Source organism: Pristiophorus japonicus, chromosome 13 (assembly GCF_044704955.1).
Source record: "Pristiophorus japonicus isolate sPriJap1 chromosome 13, sPriJap1.hap1, whole genome shotgun sequence".
Classification (NCBI taxonomy): Eukaryota; Metazoa; Chordata; class Chondrichthyes; family Pristiophoridae; genus Pristiophorus; species Pristiophorus japonicus.
In genome coordinates, this window is record NC_091989.1 from 67,157,102 (window position 1) to 67,174,219 (window position 17,118).

The 17,118-nt window shown below is 43.9% G+C and overlaps 1 protein-coding gene across 3 annotated transcripts in view; it reads right to left on the bottom strand.

Annotated features, from left to right (window-relative positions):
* The window catches only part of LOC139278615 (ATP-binding cassette sub-family C member 9-like), a 250,863-nt gene extending 239,815 nt beyond the window's left edge, over window positions 1-11,048 (bottom strand). For all 3 annotated transcript variants that reach the window (XM_070897599.1, XM_070897597.1, XM_070897598.1), the window contains exon 1: window positions 10,831-11,048. In XM_070897599.1, coding sequence (XP_070753700.1) covers window positions 10,831-10,975 — 145 coding nt within the window. In that variant the 5' untranslated portion in view covers window positions 10,976-11,048. The remainder of the gene's footprint in view (window positions 1-10,830) is intronic.
* Window positions 11,049-17,118: the final 6,070 nt, after the last annotated feature.

The following is a 17,118-nucleotide window of genomic DNA, read 5'->3' on the forward strand; positions in this document are numbered from 1 at the left end:
CCCACCATTGGCGGCTGTGCCTTCAGCCGTCTAGACCCTAAACTCTGGAATTCCATCATTAAACCTCTTCGCCTCGCCACCTCGCCCTCCTCCTTCAAGATCCTGCATGAAGCTTTCCGCTTTGACCAAGGCCTAATGTCTCCTCCTTTGGCCCGGTGTTAATTTTTGACTGATTACACTCCTGTGAAGTCCCTTAGAATGAATTACAATGTGGAAAGGTGCTACCTAAATGCAAGTTGTTGTTGACCATTTTGTTACATTGAGCTCCAAGGTTGCCATTGTGTAGTTAAATCTTTGTTATTTGAATACTTGCCTTGTGCATAGGTGTGTCAATGGAAGGGAAAAGTGGAAAGGGTATGAAACGAATGATTATCCTGCTGCCGCCACAACTAAAATTGACCCCAAGAGTGACCATAATATGGTAGAATTCTTTATTAGGATGGACACGGGTCCTGAGCTTAAGGAAAGGTAACTTCGATGGTATGAGACGTGAATTGGCTAGAATAGACTGGCGAATGATACTTAAAGGGTTGACGGTGGATAGGTAATGGCAAACATTTAAAGATCACATGGATGAACTTCAACAATTGTACATCCCTGTCTCGAGTAAAAATAAAATGGGGAAGGTGGCTCAACCGTGGCTAACAAGGGAAATTAAGGATAGTGTTAAATCCAAGGCAGAGGCATTAAAATTGGCCAGAAAAAGCAGCAAACCTGAGGATTGGGAGAAATTTAGAATTCAACAGAGGAGGACTAAGGGTTTAATTAGGAGGGGGAAAATAGAGTATGAGAAGAAGCTTGCTGGGAACATAAAAACTGACTGCAAAAGCTTCTATAGATACGTGAAGAGAAAAAGATTAGTGAAGACAAACATAGGTCCCTTGCAGTCAGATTCAGGTGAATTTATAATGGGGAACAAAGAAATGGCAGACCAGTTGAACAAATATTTGGTTCTGTCTTCACAAAGGAAGACACAAATAACCTTCCGGAAATACTAGGGGACCGAGGTTCTAGTGAGAAAGAGGGGCTGAAGGAAATCCTTATTAGGCAGGAAATTGTGTTAGGGAAACTGATGGGATTAAAGGCTGATAAATCCCCGGGGCCTGAAAGTCTGCAACCCAGAGTATTTAAGAAAGTGGCCCTAGAAATAGCGGTTGCATTGGTGATCATTTTCCAACAGTCTATCGACTCTGAATCAGTTCCAATGGACGAGAGGGTAGCTAATGTAACACCACTTTTTTAAAAAGGAGGGAGAGTGAAAATTGGTAATTGGTAATTAGCCTGACATCAGTAGTGGGGAAAATGTTGGAATCAATTATTAAAGATGAAATAGCAGCGCATTTGGAAAGCAGTGACAGGATCGGTCCAAGTCAGCATGGATTTATGATGGGGAAATCATGCTTGATAAATCTTCTAGAATTTTTTGAGGATGTAACTAGTAGAGTGGACAAGGGAGAACCAGTGGATGTGGTATATTTGGACTTTCAAAAGGCTTTTGACAAGGTCCCACACAGAGATTGGTGTGCAAAATTAAAGCACATGGTATTGGGGGTGATGTACTGACGTGGATAGAGAACTGGTTGGCAGACAGGAAGCAGAGAGTCGGGATAAACAGGTCCTTGTCAGAATGGCAGGCAGTGACTAGTGGGGTGCCGCAGGGCTCAGTGCTGGGAACCCCAGCTATTCACAATATACATTAATGATTTAGACGAAGGAATTGAATGCAATATCTCCAAATTTGCAGATGACACTAAACTGGGTGGCAGTGTAAGCTGTGAGGAGGATGCTAAGAGGCTGCAGGGTGACTTGGACAGGTTAGGTGAATGGGCAAATGCATGGCAGCTGCAGTATAATGTGGATAAATATGAGGTTATCCACTTTGGGGGCAAAAACACGAAGGCAGAATATTATCTGAATGGCAGCAGGTTAGGAAAAGGGGAGGTGCAATGAGACCTGGGAGTCATGGTTCATCAGTTACTGAAATTTGGCATGCAGGTACAGCAGGCGGTGAAGAAGTCAAATGGTATGTTGGCCTTCATAGCTAGGGGATTTGAATATAGGAGCAGGGAGGTCTTACTGCAGTTGTACAGGGCCTTGGTGAGGTCTCACCTGGAATATTGTGTTCAGTTTTGGTCTCCTAATCTGAGGAAGGACGTTCTTGCTATTGAGGGAGTGCAGCGAAGGTTCACCAGACTGATTCCCAGGATGGCTGGACTGACATATGAGGAGAGACTGGATCGACTGGGCCTATATTCACTGGAGTTTTGAAGGATGAGAGTGGATCTCATATAAACATATAAAATTCTGACGGGACTGGACAGGTTAGATGCAGGACGAATGTTCCCTATGCTGGGGAAGTCCAAAACCAGGGGACACAGTCTAAGGATAAGGGGTAAGCCATTTAGGACTGAGATGAGGAGAAACCTCTTCATCAGAGAGTTGTTAACCTGTGGAATTCTCTACCGCAGAGAGTTGTTGATGCCAATTCATTGGATATATTCAAGAGGGAGTTAGATATGGCCCTTATGGCTAAAGGGATCAAGGGGTATAGAGAGAAAGCAGGAAAGGGGTACTGAGGTGAATGATCAGCCATGATCTTATTGAATGGTAGTGCAGGCTCAAAGGGCCGAATGGCCAAGTCCTGCACCTATTTTCTATGTTTCTATGTTTCTCTGATCTGTTTTCACTTTCCAGCTCCAAAATGAGCAATTCTGGCTCCAGATATGGTTACTGATACCTTTCAACATTAATTACCTTAGTCTAGTGAAGGCTTCGGAGTCTTGAGGAATTTGAAAGACCAGGGCAAAAGGGGCTGTATCCCAATGTAACTGGTTTCTGACCCAAATCAGCCCCCTTCCTTCCACAGCATAAATAAACAATCCTAAGCTCCTCGGCCTCAGGAATTTCAATCTCTCATTCTTCAAATTCATTTCAAAGGTTCAATTCCCAATTAGTTGGCTCTCCTCTTCTCTTCTCTTTTGTGAAGACCCAGATATTAAAGCAACCATGAGGTTCAAAGATCATGGACTCCATGAGAGAAAGAAAGTGAAGTTCAGTATTCAAACCTTTCTTCACTTTGCTTCGCATGTGAAGATCACACAGCTTAAGAATCCCTATCAGAGCAACTCATTAGTGAACAGGAGACATTAAATTTAATCCACACATTCTAACGAGCTGTCCAAATCTTGGAGCTCACCAGAACTCACCATCTGTAACTCTTCTCTGACTACCATCCGGACAACCAATTGTCCATTAGCTGCTATGTGATATATCTTGTGAAATGCAATCCCAGTTATTGCTAAGGTGCCAAGGTATGTGACTTACAACCTGACTTTAAACCTTACTCCATGATGCTTCCTCCTTTTCTGTTTACCCAGGTTGCTCTAGCCCAATTTCACATAAGTGCCCTTTGTAAAACCTGCGTGGAATTAGAAGCCAACCCACCCAGTGGGAATGGGAATGGGATAGACGGGGCGTGGGGGAGGCGCCCTTTGAAATACAAACCTTCAGCCTTACTACCTTGTTCCTGCTGGAATCCCGCTGGCCATCATTTCAACTGCTGACTGAAGTGAGATGCCACCAAAAGCAGGCAGCAGAATCATAGATTTAAGAAAGGAACGAGAGAGAAAATGGGGAACTACAGACCAGTTAGCCTGACATCAGTCGTCGGAAAAATGCTAGAATCTATTATTAAGGTCATGGTAACAGGGTATTTAGAAAATAATAATAGGATTGGGTCGAGTCAACACGGATTTGTGAAAGGGAAATCATGTTTGACTAATCTGTTAGAGTTTTTTGAGGTTGTAACTAGCAGATTGGGGGAACCAGTGGATGTGGTGTACTTGGATTGTCAGAAGGCATTCGATAAGGTGCCACACAAAAGGTTATTAAACAAAATTAGGGCTTATGGGATTGGGGGCAATATACTAGCATGGATTGAGGATTGGTTAATGGACAGAAAACAGAGAATAGGAATAAATGGGTCATTTTCGGGTTGGCAGACTATAACTAGTGGAGTGCCGCAAGGATTGGTGCTTGGACCCCAGCTATTCACAATCTACATCAATGATTTCGATGAGGGGATCAAATGTAATATATCCAAGTTTGCTGATGATACAAAGCTAGGTGGGAATGTAAGTTGTGAGGAAGATGCAAAGAGACTTCAAGGGAATAGAGACAGGCTAAGTGAATGGGCAAGAACGTGACAAATGGAATAAAATGTGGAGAAATGTGAAGTTATCCACTTTGGTAGGAAAAATAGAAAAGGAGAGTATTTTTTAACTGGTGAGCGATTGGGAAATGTTGGTGTTCGGAGGGATCTGGGTGTTCTTGTACACGAATCACTGAAAGTTAACATGCAGGTACAGCAATAAATTTAAAAAGCAAATGGTATGTTGGCATTTATTGCAAGAGGATTTGAGTGTAAGAGTAAAGATGTCTTATTGTAATTATATAGGGCCCCAGGAAACGGAAGGAGCAGCATGGAGGCCTGGCCCAGCAGGCTGAGCGGCCCCCAGCCTGCGAGCACCATTGGAACAGGCCAGGGAGTGGAAGGAGCAGCGTGATGGCATACCACTCCAGGGAGCAGCACGTGCTAGAGCAGGAGAGCAATGACAGTTAAGAGTGACATCACCAAGATACAGGTCAGTGATTGGAGCGTGGGCAGGTACAGCAGGAGCAGTGAGGTCGGGGCAAAGGAGCGGTGAGAGATTATCGAGGGATGTGATCAGTGCCCAGGAGAGGCGCGTGTTTGGGGCCCAGAAGAGTCGAGGGCCCAGGGACAGCACCGGCCAGCCCACACAGCGATTATGTGTGCGCGCACTAGGTCCATGCAGCAGAGCTGGTCTCCAGTTGTTTTGGTTAATCCTTGCCACTGGACCAAGACCTAGCTCTGTCAAGCCCGTGTGGTGGCTGGTGTGCACCAGCACAGGAAAAAAATCCATGCACTGGCATCTTCCACCCTTCAAGATTTAGTTCGGGACCTGGAATTTTAGGTCCTTAATTGAAACACCTGTGAACTTTTTGATGTGGAAGCAAGTCATCCTCGATTCGAGGGACCGCTTATGATGATGATAAGGGCCCTGGTGAGACTGCACTTGGAGTATTGTGTACAATTTTTGTCTTCTTACCTAAGGAAGGATATACTGGCCATAGAGGGAGTGCAAGGAAGCTTCATCAGTCTCCTTCCTGTGATAGGGGGATTGTCATATGAGGAGAGATTGAGTAGGCCTATATGCTCTACAGTTTAGATGAATGAGAGGTGATCTCATTGAAATATATAACATTCTTACAGGGCTTGACAGGTTAGATACAGGGAGGATGTTTCCTCTGGCTGGGAGGCTAGAACAATCTCAGAATAAGGGGCTGGCCATTTAGGACTGAGATAAGGAGAAATCTCTTCACAGAGGGCGGTGAATCTTTGGAATTGTCTACCCCAGAGGGCTGAGGAGGCTCAGTTGTTGAGTATATTCAAGACAGAGATCAATAGATTTTTGAATATTAAGGGAATCAAGGGATATGGAGACAGTGCAGGAAAGTGGAGTTGAGGTAGAAGATCAGCCATGATCTTACTGAATGGCGGAGCAGGCTTGAGTGTCCTGCTCCTAATTCTTATGTTCTTATGTTTATGCTAATCAGAGTCCCAATTATGTCAATGGGAGACCAATTGGATTGCAACTCGGGCATGAAGTCATCGCAATTTTCCAGTCCGGCTGAAACAGATCAGCATCTGCTGTCAGGGTGGTGGAGGGGGGTGGGGGGTTGGGATGGGCAGGGTGATGGCGAAGAGGCTCCACAAGGTAAGTAATAACTTTCCAGGCCCCATAAGGAAAGTTACTGCCTCCCCTGCCACGGACTCTCTTTCCCCATGTCTCCCGTGAGCAGCTCCTGAAACCCCCTACCCACCACTTACCTCCTCGCTGACAAGCCTTCCTTTGCTGTTGGTTGTTGGACTCTGGCTGCCCAAAATCACGTCTCACCCGCCAGCCAGCTACTGACTTTCCACTTGTTTCAAGCGGGAAACTGGCTAACGGCATAAGAATTTACAAAAGAATTAGGAGCAGGAGTCGGCCATTCGTCCCCTCGAGCCTGCTCTGCCATTCAATGAGATCATGGCTGATCTTCGAGCTCAACTCCACTTTCCCGCACTATCCCCATATCGCTTGATTCCCTTAATATCCAAAAATCTATCGATCTCTGTCTTGAATACACTCAAAGACTGAGCCTCCACAGCCCTCTGTGGTAGAGAATTCCAGAGATTCACCATCCTCTGAGTGAAGATGTTTCTCATCTCAGTCCTAAATGGCTGACCCCTTATTCTGAGACTGGATCCCTGGTTCTAGATCTTCCAGCCAGAGGAAACCTGCATGCACCGAGGCCTAGGAGTTAAAATAGCCTGGGTCTAATATCTGCATTGTCAAGTGCATTTTGCGCTCGACCCTCCCCTTGCCCAAAACCCACTTGGAGTTAAAATTTACTCCCTTAATTTCAGTTCCTCCTGACAAATAGTTTAATCGGGAGAGCCCCCCTTTCTGCCAATTCTAATGCTGCTGTTGTCCCTGACTGTATGTTAAACCGATGGAGACTGCTCTTTCACTATCTTCATTTTGAAGGAAATGAAGAGCTTTATCTTTTCACAAATAGATTCACTCATGTTCTGTTTAACAATCCTGGCTTGAAGACGAAGACCCAGTGCAATCCTAGCAATTGTACACTGCTTCCTTGGTCTGTTTCCAGCTATATGATTTCTTTGGGATTTCCAGACAGCTGCTGTAGAATCGTGTATGTTTTCATTTACTAGAGATGTTCTGCGTATTCGGTGTCGGTTTCCTTTGGCAAACGAACATCTGTGAATGAAAGTGACCATCTCGTACTCTGAGGCTTGATGCCCAAACTAATCTATACCATCTTCATGAACATGGACATCCAACTTTTCGTATCTTCACCTCTTCAAAGTTTTCAATCCTTGGATTCATGCCAAAGTCATGAGGCTTATTTCTCCTATCTGCTTTTTCATCTTTATTTGCTATCCTCCATTGTTCTAAGGGATAGCATATGTTTCTTGATTGGTCTGTTTCTTAGGTTATATATCCTAAAATGAAATGCTGCAGCAAATTCTTGTATCACCCATGAATATATCACCCCATCGTATTCCAGTCACTTCCATCTCAGATTTCCTACATTACAACAATGACTTCAGGGACTTGAGCACAAAAATCTAGGCTGACACTCCAGGGGAGTACTGAGGGAGTGCTGCATTGTTGGAGGTGCCGTCTTTCAGATGAGATGTTAAACCGAGGCCCCGTCTGCTCTCTCAAGTGGATGTAAAAGATCCTATGGTACTCTTTTGAAGAAGAGCAGGGAAGTTATCCCCAGTGTCCTGGTCAATATTTATCCCTCAATCAACGTAACAAAAACAGATTATCTGGTTATTATCACATTGCTGTTGTGGGAGCTTGCTTGTGCGCACATTGGCTGCCTATATTACAACAGTGACTACACTCCAAAAAGTACTTAATTGGCTGTAAAGCGCTTTGAGATGTCCGGTGGTTATGAAAGGCACTATATAAATCCAAATCTTTCTGTTCTCTTTCTTTTTCACTTCAAAAGTACTTCATTGGTTGTAAAGCGCTCTGGATCATGCTGAGGTCATGAAAGACACGATATAATTGCACGTCTTTCTTATTGGGCAACCATGTTTGGTTTGTGTGGATTATAGGCAAGATGTTCTGCTGGATTTATGCCAACTTTCTGGCTTAACTTGATGAGGCTGGGCAAGAAATCAGTCAGGGAGTCGCTGTGCCAGCTCTCAACTCTGCCTCTTAACTCCAGGATATTCAGTCAGAAGTGACAGGAACAGAGAATCCATCTGCCCTAATATAGGTGGGCCACATTCTAATTGGACACAGGCTTACATCCTAAGATGAGGAGGAATTTCTTCTCTCAGAGGGTTGTAAATCTGTGGAATTCGCTGCCTCAGAGAGCTGTGGAGACTGGGATATTGAATAAATTTAAGACAGAGATAGATAGTTTCTTAACCGATAAGGAAATAAGGGGTTATGGGGAGCGGGCGGGGAAGTGGAGCTGAGTCCGTGATCGGATCAGCCATGATCTTATTGAATGGCGGAGCAGGCTCGAGGGGCCGTAGGCCTACTCCTGCTCCTATTTCTTATGTTCTTATCTGCCTTCTTGCCCATCATTTGCACCTGACCAATGTTGCTGTATTCCTCAGCATCGAGGATTGCTGTGACAGTAGTGAGTGCCTTTTAAAATTAAAAAGGGCTGCCATAGATTGACCATGGACCAAATGGTTGCTTTTTAAAACAAAATTGTGTTTGTTTTTTTTCTTATCCGACAAGTCCTAAGGCTGCCAGTTGCACTGGACTGAGGCTAATGCACGTGGCCTACCCCAGCCATCTTCCATCTGTTACCCGGCACCCTGTCTGGTGGAGGTGCAAGTGCCCTGCCTAAAATATGCCTAATAACCTGATCGTATCAAATGGCCCCGAGATTAAATGCAGATGCCAAGGATGTCAGAGTAGGGTTCCACCAAAATTATACCAAAGCCCAACAAACCTATCTCACATGTCCAAACCTGATCAATCCAGGTAATCTGTCAAAGTAGATGATTCCCTTTTATGTATAACAAGTTTTAAATCGCCAAAGGTTAAAATGTACTTCAAGAACAATCAAAAATTGCATTTACAGAACCACTTCCACTTATTCCTATATTCCTGAGAAACCCTATTAAAGGGCTATGGTCAACTGAGTAAATAATTTTATGGATATTTCCAGTTCATGGAATGTGTTGGGCCATCAAAACTGCTCTAATAGCTGCTTTACTAATTAATACTGCACAAAATGCTTCTCTTTTTCTCTTAATGGGATACTATCTTGTTAACAGAAATCAGCAAGGCAACTGCTTTGGTTTCCAAACATTTGTGGTGGGATTATCAGGTCACATATTATGCATTTTTAATCTTGTTGCAGTTAAACATTTTGGTTCAAATGCTTTAAAATTCTGTAGACAATAGAACATAGAGGCCCCACTTGAAAAGTTCTAATTTGCAATTAAGTGAGACAAGAATTAAGCTTAGAAGCAAAATTCCCTTCCTGGAGAGTCACAAAAAATCAAACTGCACATGATGATGTCATATCCGTCTTTCGGATGAGACGTTAAACCGAGGCCCCGCCTGCCCTCTCAGGTGGACGTAAAAGAAGAGCAGGGGAGTTATCCCCAGTGTCCTAGCCAATATTTATCCCTCAAGCAACATCACTAAAACCGATTATCTGGTCATTATCACAGTGCTGTGTGTGGGAGTTTGCTGTGTGCAAATTGGCTGCTGCATTTTCCACATTACAACAGTGACTAGATTCCAAAAGTACTTCATTGGCTGTAAAGTGCTTTGAGACATCCGGTGGTCGTGAAAAACATTACATAAATGCAAGTCTTTCTTTCTTTTTATACATAACCACTTCCTCATACACTATCATACCGATGAACAGTGTTTAGGACTAACTGTGAGGACCTTGGAAAAAAAGAACAACTTGCATTTATATAGCACCTTCTACAACCTCAGGTTGTCCCAAAGCACTTTACAGCCAATGAAGTGTAGCCACTGTTGTTATGTAGGAAATGCGGTAGCCATTTTGTGCACAGCATTCTCCCACAAAGATTGATATTGACCAGATAACCTATATTTTAAGTAATGTTGGTTTAAGGATAGATATTGGCCAGAATACCAGGAAGAACACCCCTGCTCTTCTTCGAAATAGTTCCATGTTGATCTTTTATGTCCACCTGAGAGGGCAGATAAGGCCACGGTTTAACATCTCATCAGAAAAACAGTACAGCACTCCCTCAACACTACACTGGAGTGTCAGTTTAGATATTGTGCTCAAGTCTCTGGAGTGGGACTTGAACCCACAACCTTTCTAAGGCTCAGAGGTGAGGGTGCGACCAACTGAACCACAGCTAAAGGCCTGAAGAAGCATGAAACAAGAAAAGGCCATTTATTCCATCAAGCCTACTTCTTCCACAGACCATGTACAATGATCCCTACATAGACCACACAACATTTGTTTATTGTGTTCTTGGGATGTAGGTGAGGCAGACAAGGTTGCATTTCTTGCCCGTCCCTAGTCGCCCTGAGAAGGTGCTGCTGAGCCACCTTCTTGAATAGTGATTGCTTGCACAACTGGCCCCTCAGGTGGATGCAAAAGATCAACATGGCAATATTTCGAAGAGCAGGGCGTTCTCCCTGGTGTCCAGGCCAATAACTATCCTTAAAACAACATTACTTAAAATACAGATTATCTGCTCAATATCAGATTACTCTTTGTGGGAGAATGCTGTGCGCTAGGCCACCTGAGAGGGCACTGGGAGTTCAGGACTGGGACATCGGGTCCTTCATTGAAACATCTGTGAACTCATGTGGAAGCAAGTCATCCTCGTTCGAGGGACCGCCGATGATGATGAATAGTCAACCACATAGATTGACTTGAGTCACGTATAGGCCTGGCCAGGTAGGTTGGGTGGGGGCAGGGTCCGTTCTCTGAAGGGCATTAGTCAACCAGTTGGGTTAACTTGTTTAATATTCTGAGAAGAAATTCTCCAGGATTCCTACCTGTTCCAAAACAGATAAGGACAATGCCTCTTTAAGAGAACAGGCAGAGAAAGCCAGATTACAATGCAACCAATTCCGTTACAGGAGCAAAGCACCCTAAGACTGCAGCCTATCTGTCAGGCAAAGGACCTGTGCTGTGGGCGAATTCTTCCAGTTATCTTTCCACTCGCATTCATTACACGCTTACCGCAGCTCGTTTACTCACCGATGAACAATATGGGGAAAGTGATGAAGAGCAGAAAGACATGAGGGATTAAATTGAGAGCATCCACGAAGCAGCCGTTGTTTAAAATGCCCTTGTCGACGTTGTAAGCCGTCGCGGTGTCGTTGCCACAGAAGAAGAGGGCCATGTTTTGCAGCAAGTCTGGGTAACTCAAAGGGGAGACCGTCCTCCCATCAATCGGCGATCCTCATCCCATCATTTCCCCCCCACCCGCTTTAGTTCAGAAACTACAAGGCAGCAGAGCCCTGCTATTTATATAGAGATGGTTCAGATGACGTTCTGGTATCCCGCCCCCTCCTGGAGTGAACACACACACACTCACACACGGTGCAAAAAGATCATTGCAAAACTATAAAATATTCCACAGCAAATACCTGCTTGTAAGTCTGGTCCATTTTTGATTATTGATTGATTTGCGAATAATTCTAGCACCCAGATTGCATCTCCCACCTATTTATGATCTGATCTATTAGGCAGTCTCATACACCTCTCCCCGCCCCCATGGCTTTAAATAGCTCTGCAATGGTACTTTATTTAGCTCGTAGAAATAAAGAAAGATCACTTTGCCGCCCAGTGTCTGTCGAAGAGGATGCAGAATGACATTTGCCGTTCCCATCCCAAACAGCAGAAGTTTCAGATTGAGAAATTGTATTTTCAGCTCCTGGGTTTGTTGTTTTTTCTTTGGGGGGAGGTGGGGGGAGTTATTTTACATCTTCATAATTTAGCATTTTACATAATCCAGCTACTACTATCAACCAATACTTTCTAAAGTTGCAAATGCCTTTTAGGTGCAGGCCTTACCTTCACCATTACTTGCTGTGTTCCCAACGATACCAGTCGCTATATACCTATCCACTGCAAATTACAGTTTGTTGGATTTTCACAATTAAAATAATCATTATTATGAAGGGTTTTGATAGAGTAAACAAGGAGAAGCTGTATCCACTGACAGGAGGGGCGGTAACCAGAGGACACAGATTTAAGATAATCGCCAAAAGAACCAGAGTGGAAGATGAGCAGAATTTTTTTTACCCAACGATTGGTTATGATCTGGAAGGCACTACCTGAAAGGATGGTGGAAGCAGATTCAACAATAACGTTGAAAAGGAAATTGGATATATACTTGAAAAAATATTGCAGGGCTGCGGGGAAAGAGCAGGACTAATTGGATAGTTCTTTCATCACACACACGATGAGCCAATTGGCCTACTTTGTGTTGTAAGATTCTATGATTCTATATTAGTGTAGATTTTAAAAATTACAAATGTAATCATCCAACGGTTTATTAAATTAAATATCTATCTATAATACTTTAAAATTCTTGCATCTGTGCGTATCTATAATGGCCCGAAGATTGCGGCCTCTCAGCGCACACACCCGAAGAGGCCTCGCAAATGCTGGTTCCTGGCGCCCGAGAACTGGCTTTTGCAATATTTTGACAGATCGCACGCATCCCCGGGAGGATATTCGTGGGCGGAGATTTGTGCTATTTGCCCAACTCTTACCCAGTGAATGTCTTTCAAACACTTACTCCTGGTAAAAGCTGGTGTATAGCCTACTTGTTCTAGCACAAGAGTTTGAAAGCATAGAAAAACTAAATGTTACTGCTCAATTTTATATTATAAACCCTGTCTATGAAGGGAAGTTTATTTTTAACACTATTAAAACATTTTTTTTAATTCAAAAAAATACATTTTTCTCTGAAGCATATAATTTAATGCAATTTCTGTTAATTTTTTAAAAATGAAATGTTTTTTTAATTGATGTTTGTGTTTTATTTGATTTTAGGGGTATTCACATTGATAGCAGTGGGAGCTCGGAGCTCGGAGCACCCATTACTATGAATGAAAATATTACATTGTGATTGGTGGTCCAGGCCCACGTCATCCCAAGATACACATACGCCTTTGGAAGACATGTTCCATACGCTAGACTGCGAAACTAGGCCTCCGACCAGAATCCTACGTTCCTCCGGGACCACCGGATATTTTCGTAAAAACATTTTCGGTCGGAGGTGTTTGCCCGCAGGAGCCTCCGACCGCAATTTTCGCCCCAATATATTAAAAAAATCTTACACCTGCATGCGCTTTGTGTCATTTATTTTCCGTGAAAAGTTCCTTTATCCACATTTATAATAGAAACTGCCAATGTAAACATGTCACACAGTAACTATCCCCTCCCACCACAGGTGGTGCTGCAGATCCCCAAAAGCGAGATGGTCTAATTACAGTCTGACAAGTTTTCATAGACAGTTTCCATTATAAATGTGGACAGGGGAATTTATAATGGAAATATTTTTTAAAAAGCAAAGAATACATGACTTTAAAATAAGTACTGACGTATAACTGTCTACCTTGGTCAAATTACCCCAACCTTCTAACCACACTTCATCTGAAGTTTACACATAGTCTTGAATTCCCATTAGCTGTGTCACCGGGGACCAACTAGTCATGCATTAAATATCTTACATCTTTGCACAATTCTTGACTGTACAACTTTACTTCCTGTTGTCACGTCACACGTTTTGTGTCCACTTTTTCCCATAATAAATTCTTATGTGCATATACATCATCATCATAGGGAGTGCCTCAGAATCGAGGAAGACATGCTTCCACTCTTAAAATGAGTCCTTAGGTTGCTGAATAGTCCAATATGAGAGCCACAGTCCCTGTCACAGGTGGGTAGGACATGTTTGCTGTACGCTCTCTCCGCTGCCTGCGCTTGATTTCTGCATGCTCCCGCCGATGAGACTCGAGGTGCTCAGTGCCCTCCCAGATGCACTTCCTCCACTTAGGGTGGTCTTTCGCAAGGGACATAGAAACATAGAAACATAGAAAATAGGTGCAGGACTTGGCCATTCGGCCCTTTGAGCCTGCACTACCATTCAATAAAATCATGGCTGATCATTCCCTCAGTACCCCTTTGCTGCTTTCTCTTCATACCCCTTGATCCCCTTAGCCGTATGGGCCATATCTAACTCCCTCTTGAATATATCCAATGAACTGGCATCAACAACTCTCTGCGGCAGGGAATTCCATAGGTTAACAACTCTCTGAGTGAAGAAGTTTCTCCTCATCTCAGTCCTAAATGGCCTACCCCTTATCCTAAGACTATGTCCCCTGGTTCTGGACTTCCCCAACATCGGGAACATTCTTCCTGCATCTAACCTGTCCAGTCCCGTCAGAATCTTATGTTTCTATGCGATCCCCTCTCATCCTTCTAAACTCCAGTGAATAAAGTCCCAGTTGATCCAGTCACTCCATTTGACAGTCCAGCCATCCCTGGAATCAGTCTGGTGAACCTTCACTGCACTCCCTCAATAGCAAGAACATCCTTTCTCAGATTAGGAGACCAAAACTGAACACAATATTCCAGGTGAGGCCTCACTAAGGCCCTCTACAACTGCAGTAAGACCTCCCTGCTCCTATACTCAAATCGCCTAGCTATGAAGGCCAATATACCATTTGCCTTCTTCACTGCTTGCTGTACCTGCATGCCCACTTTCAGTGACTGATGAACCATGACATCCAGGTCTCGTTGCACCTCCCCTTTTCATAATCTGCCGCCATTCAGATAATATTCTGCCTTCGTGTTTTTGCCCCCAAAATTTATAACCTCACATTTATCCACATTATAATGCATCTGCCATGCATTTGCCCACTCACCTAACCTGTCCAAGTCACCCTGCAGCCTATTAGCGTCCTCCTCACAGCCCACACCGCCACCCAGTTTAGTGTCATCCGCAAACTTGGAGATATTACACTCAATTCCTTCATCTAAATTGTTAATGTATGTTGTAAAGAGCTGGGGTCCCAGCACTGAGTCCTGCGGCACTCCACTCGTCACTGCCTGCCATTCTGAAAAGGACCCATTTATCCCGACTCTCTGCTTCCTGTCTGCCAACCAGTTCTCTATCCACGTCAGTACATTACCCCCAATATGATGCGCTTTGATTTTGCACAACGATCTCTTGTGCAGAACCTTGTCAAATGCCTTTTAAAAGTCCAAATACACCACATCCACTGGTTCTCCCTTGTCCACTCTGCTAGTTACATCCTCAAAAAATTCCAGAAGATTCGTCAAGCATGATTTCCCTTTCATAAATCCATGCTGACTTGGTCCGATCCTGTCACTGCTTTCCAAATGCGCTGCTATTTCATCCTTAATGATTGATTCTAACATTTTCCCTACTACTGATGTCAGGCTAACCGGTCTATAATTACTCGTTTTCTCTCTCCCTCCTTTTTTAAAAAGTGTTATTACATTAGCTACCCTCCAGTCCATAGAGTCGATGATCACCAATGCATCCACTATTTCTAGGACCACTTCCTTAAGTACTCTGGGATGCAGACTATCAGGCCCCGTGGATTTATCGGCCTTCACGCCCATCAATTTCCCTAACACAATTTCCCGCCTAATAAGGATACCCTTCAGTTCCTCCTTCTCACTAGACCCACTGTCCCCGAGTACATTCGGAAGGTTATTTGAGTCTTCCTTCAACAGAACCGAAGTATTTGTTCAATTGGTCTGCCATTTCTTTGTTCCCCATTATAAATTCACCTGAATCCGACTGCAAGGGACCTACGTTTGTCTTCACTATTCTTTTTCTCTTCACATATTTATAGAAGCTTTTGCAGTCAGTTTTTATGTTCTCTGCAAGCTTCCTCTTGTACTCTATTTCCCCCCTCTTAATTAAACCCTTTGTCCTTCTCTGTTGAATTCTAAATTTCTCCCAGTCCTCAGGTTTGTTGCTTTTTCTAGCCAATTTATATGCCACTTCCTTGGCTTTAACACTATCCTTAATTTCCCTTGTTAGCCATGGTTGAGCCACCTTCCCCGTTTTATTTTTACTCCAGACAGGGATGTACAATTGCTGAAGTTCATCCATGTGATCTTTAAATGTTTGTCATTGCTTATCCACCGTCAACCCTTTAAGTATCCTTTGCCAGTCTATTCTAGCCAATTCACGCCTCATACCGTCGAAGTTACCTTTCCTTAAGTTCAGGACCCTAGTTTCCGAATTAACTGTGTCACTCTGCATCTTAATAAAGAATTCTACTATATTATGGTCACTCTTCCCCAAGGGGCCTCGCACAACAAGACTGCTAATTAGTCCCTTCTCATTACACATCACCCAGTCTAGGATGGCCAGCTCTCTAGTTAGTTCCTCGACATATTGGTCGAGAAAACCATCCCTAATACACTCCAGGAAATCCTCCTCCACCGCATTGCTACCAGTTTGGTTAGCCCAATCAATATGTAGATTAAAGTCGCCCATGATAACTGCTGTACCTTTATTGCACACGTCCTTTATTTCTTGTTTGATGCTGTCCCCAACCTCACTACTACTGTTTGGTGGTCTGTACACAACTCCCACTAACGTTTTCTGCCCTTTGGTATTCCGCAGCTCCACCCATACTGATTTCACATCATCCAGGCTAATGTCCCTCCTTACTATTGCATTAATTTCCTCTTTAACCAGCAACGCCACCCCACCTCCTTTTTCCTCTCTGCCTATCCTTCCTAAATGTTGAATACCCCTGGATGTTGAGTTCCCAGCCTTGGTCACCGTGGACCCATGTCTCCGTGATGCCAATTACATCATGTCCGTTAATTGCTGTCTGCGCAGTTAATTCGTCCACCTTATTCCGAATACTCCTCGCATTGAGGCACAGAGCCTTCAGGCTTGACTTTTTAACACACTTTGCCCCTTTCGAATTTTTCTGTTATGTGGCCCTTTTTATTTTTTGCCTTGGGTTTCTCTGCCCTCCACTTTTACTATTCTCCTTTCTATCTTTTGCTTCTGTCTCCATTTTATTTCCCTCGGTCTCCCTGCATAGGTTCCCATCCCCCTGCCATGTTAGTTTAACTCCTCCCCAACAGCACTTGCAAACACTCCCCCTAGGACATTGGTTCCAGTCCTGCCCAGGTGCAGACCGTCCAGTCTCCCCCAGAACTGATTCCAGTGTCCCAGGAATTTGAACCCCTCCATCTTGCACCACGCCTCAAGCCACGTATTCATCTGAGCTATCCTGCGATTCCTACTCTGACTAGCACGTGGCACTGGTAGCAATCCTGAGATTACTACCTTTGAGGTCCTACTTTTTAATTTAGCCCCTCGCTCCCTAAATTCGTCTCGTAGGACCTCATCCCGTTTTTTACCTACATCGTTGGTACCTATATGCACCACAACAACTGGCTGTTCACCCTCCCTTTTCGGAATGTCCTGCATCCGCTCCGAGACATCCTTGACCCTTGCACCAGGGTGGC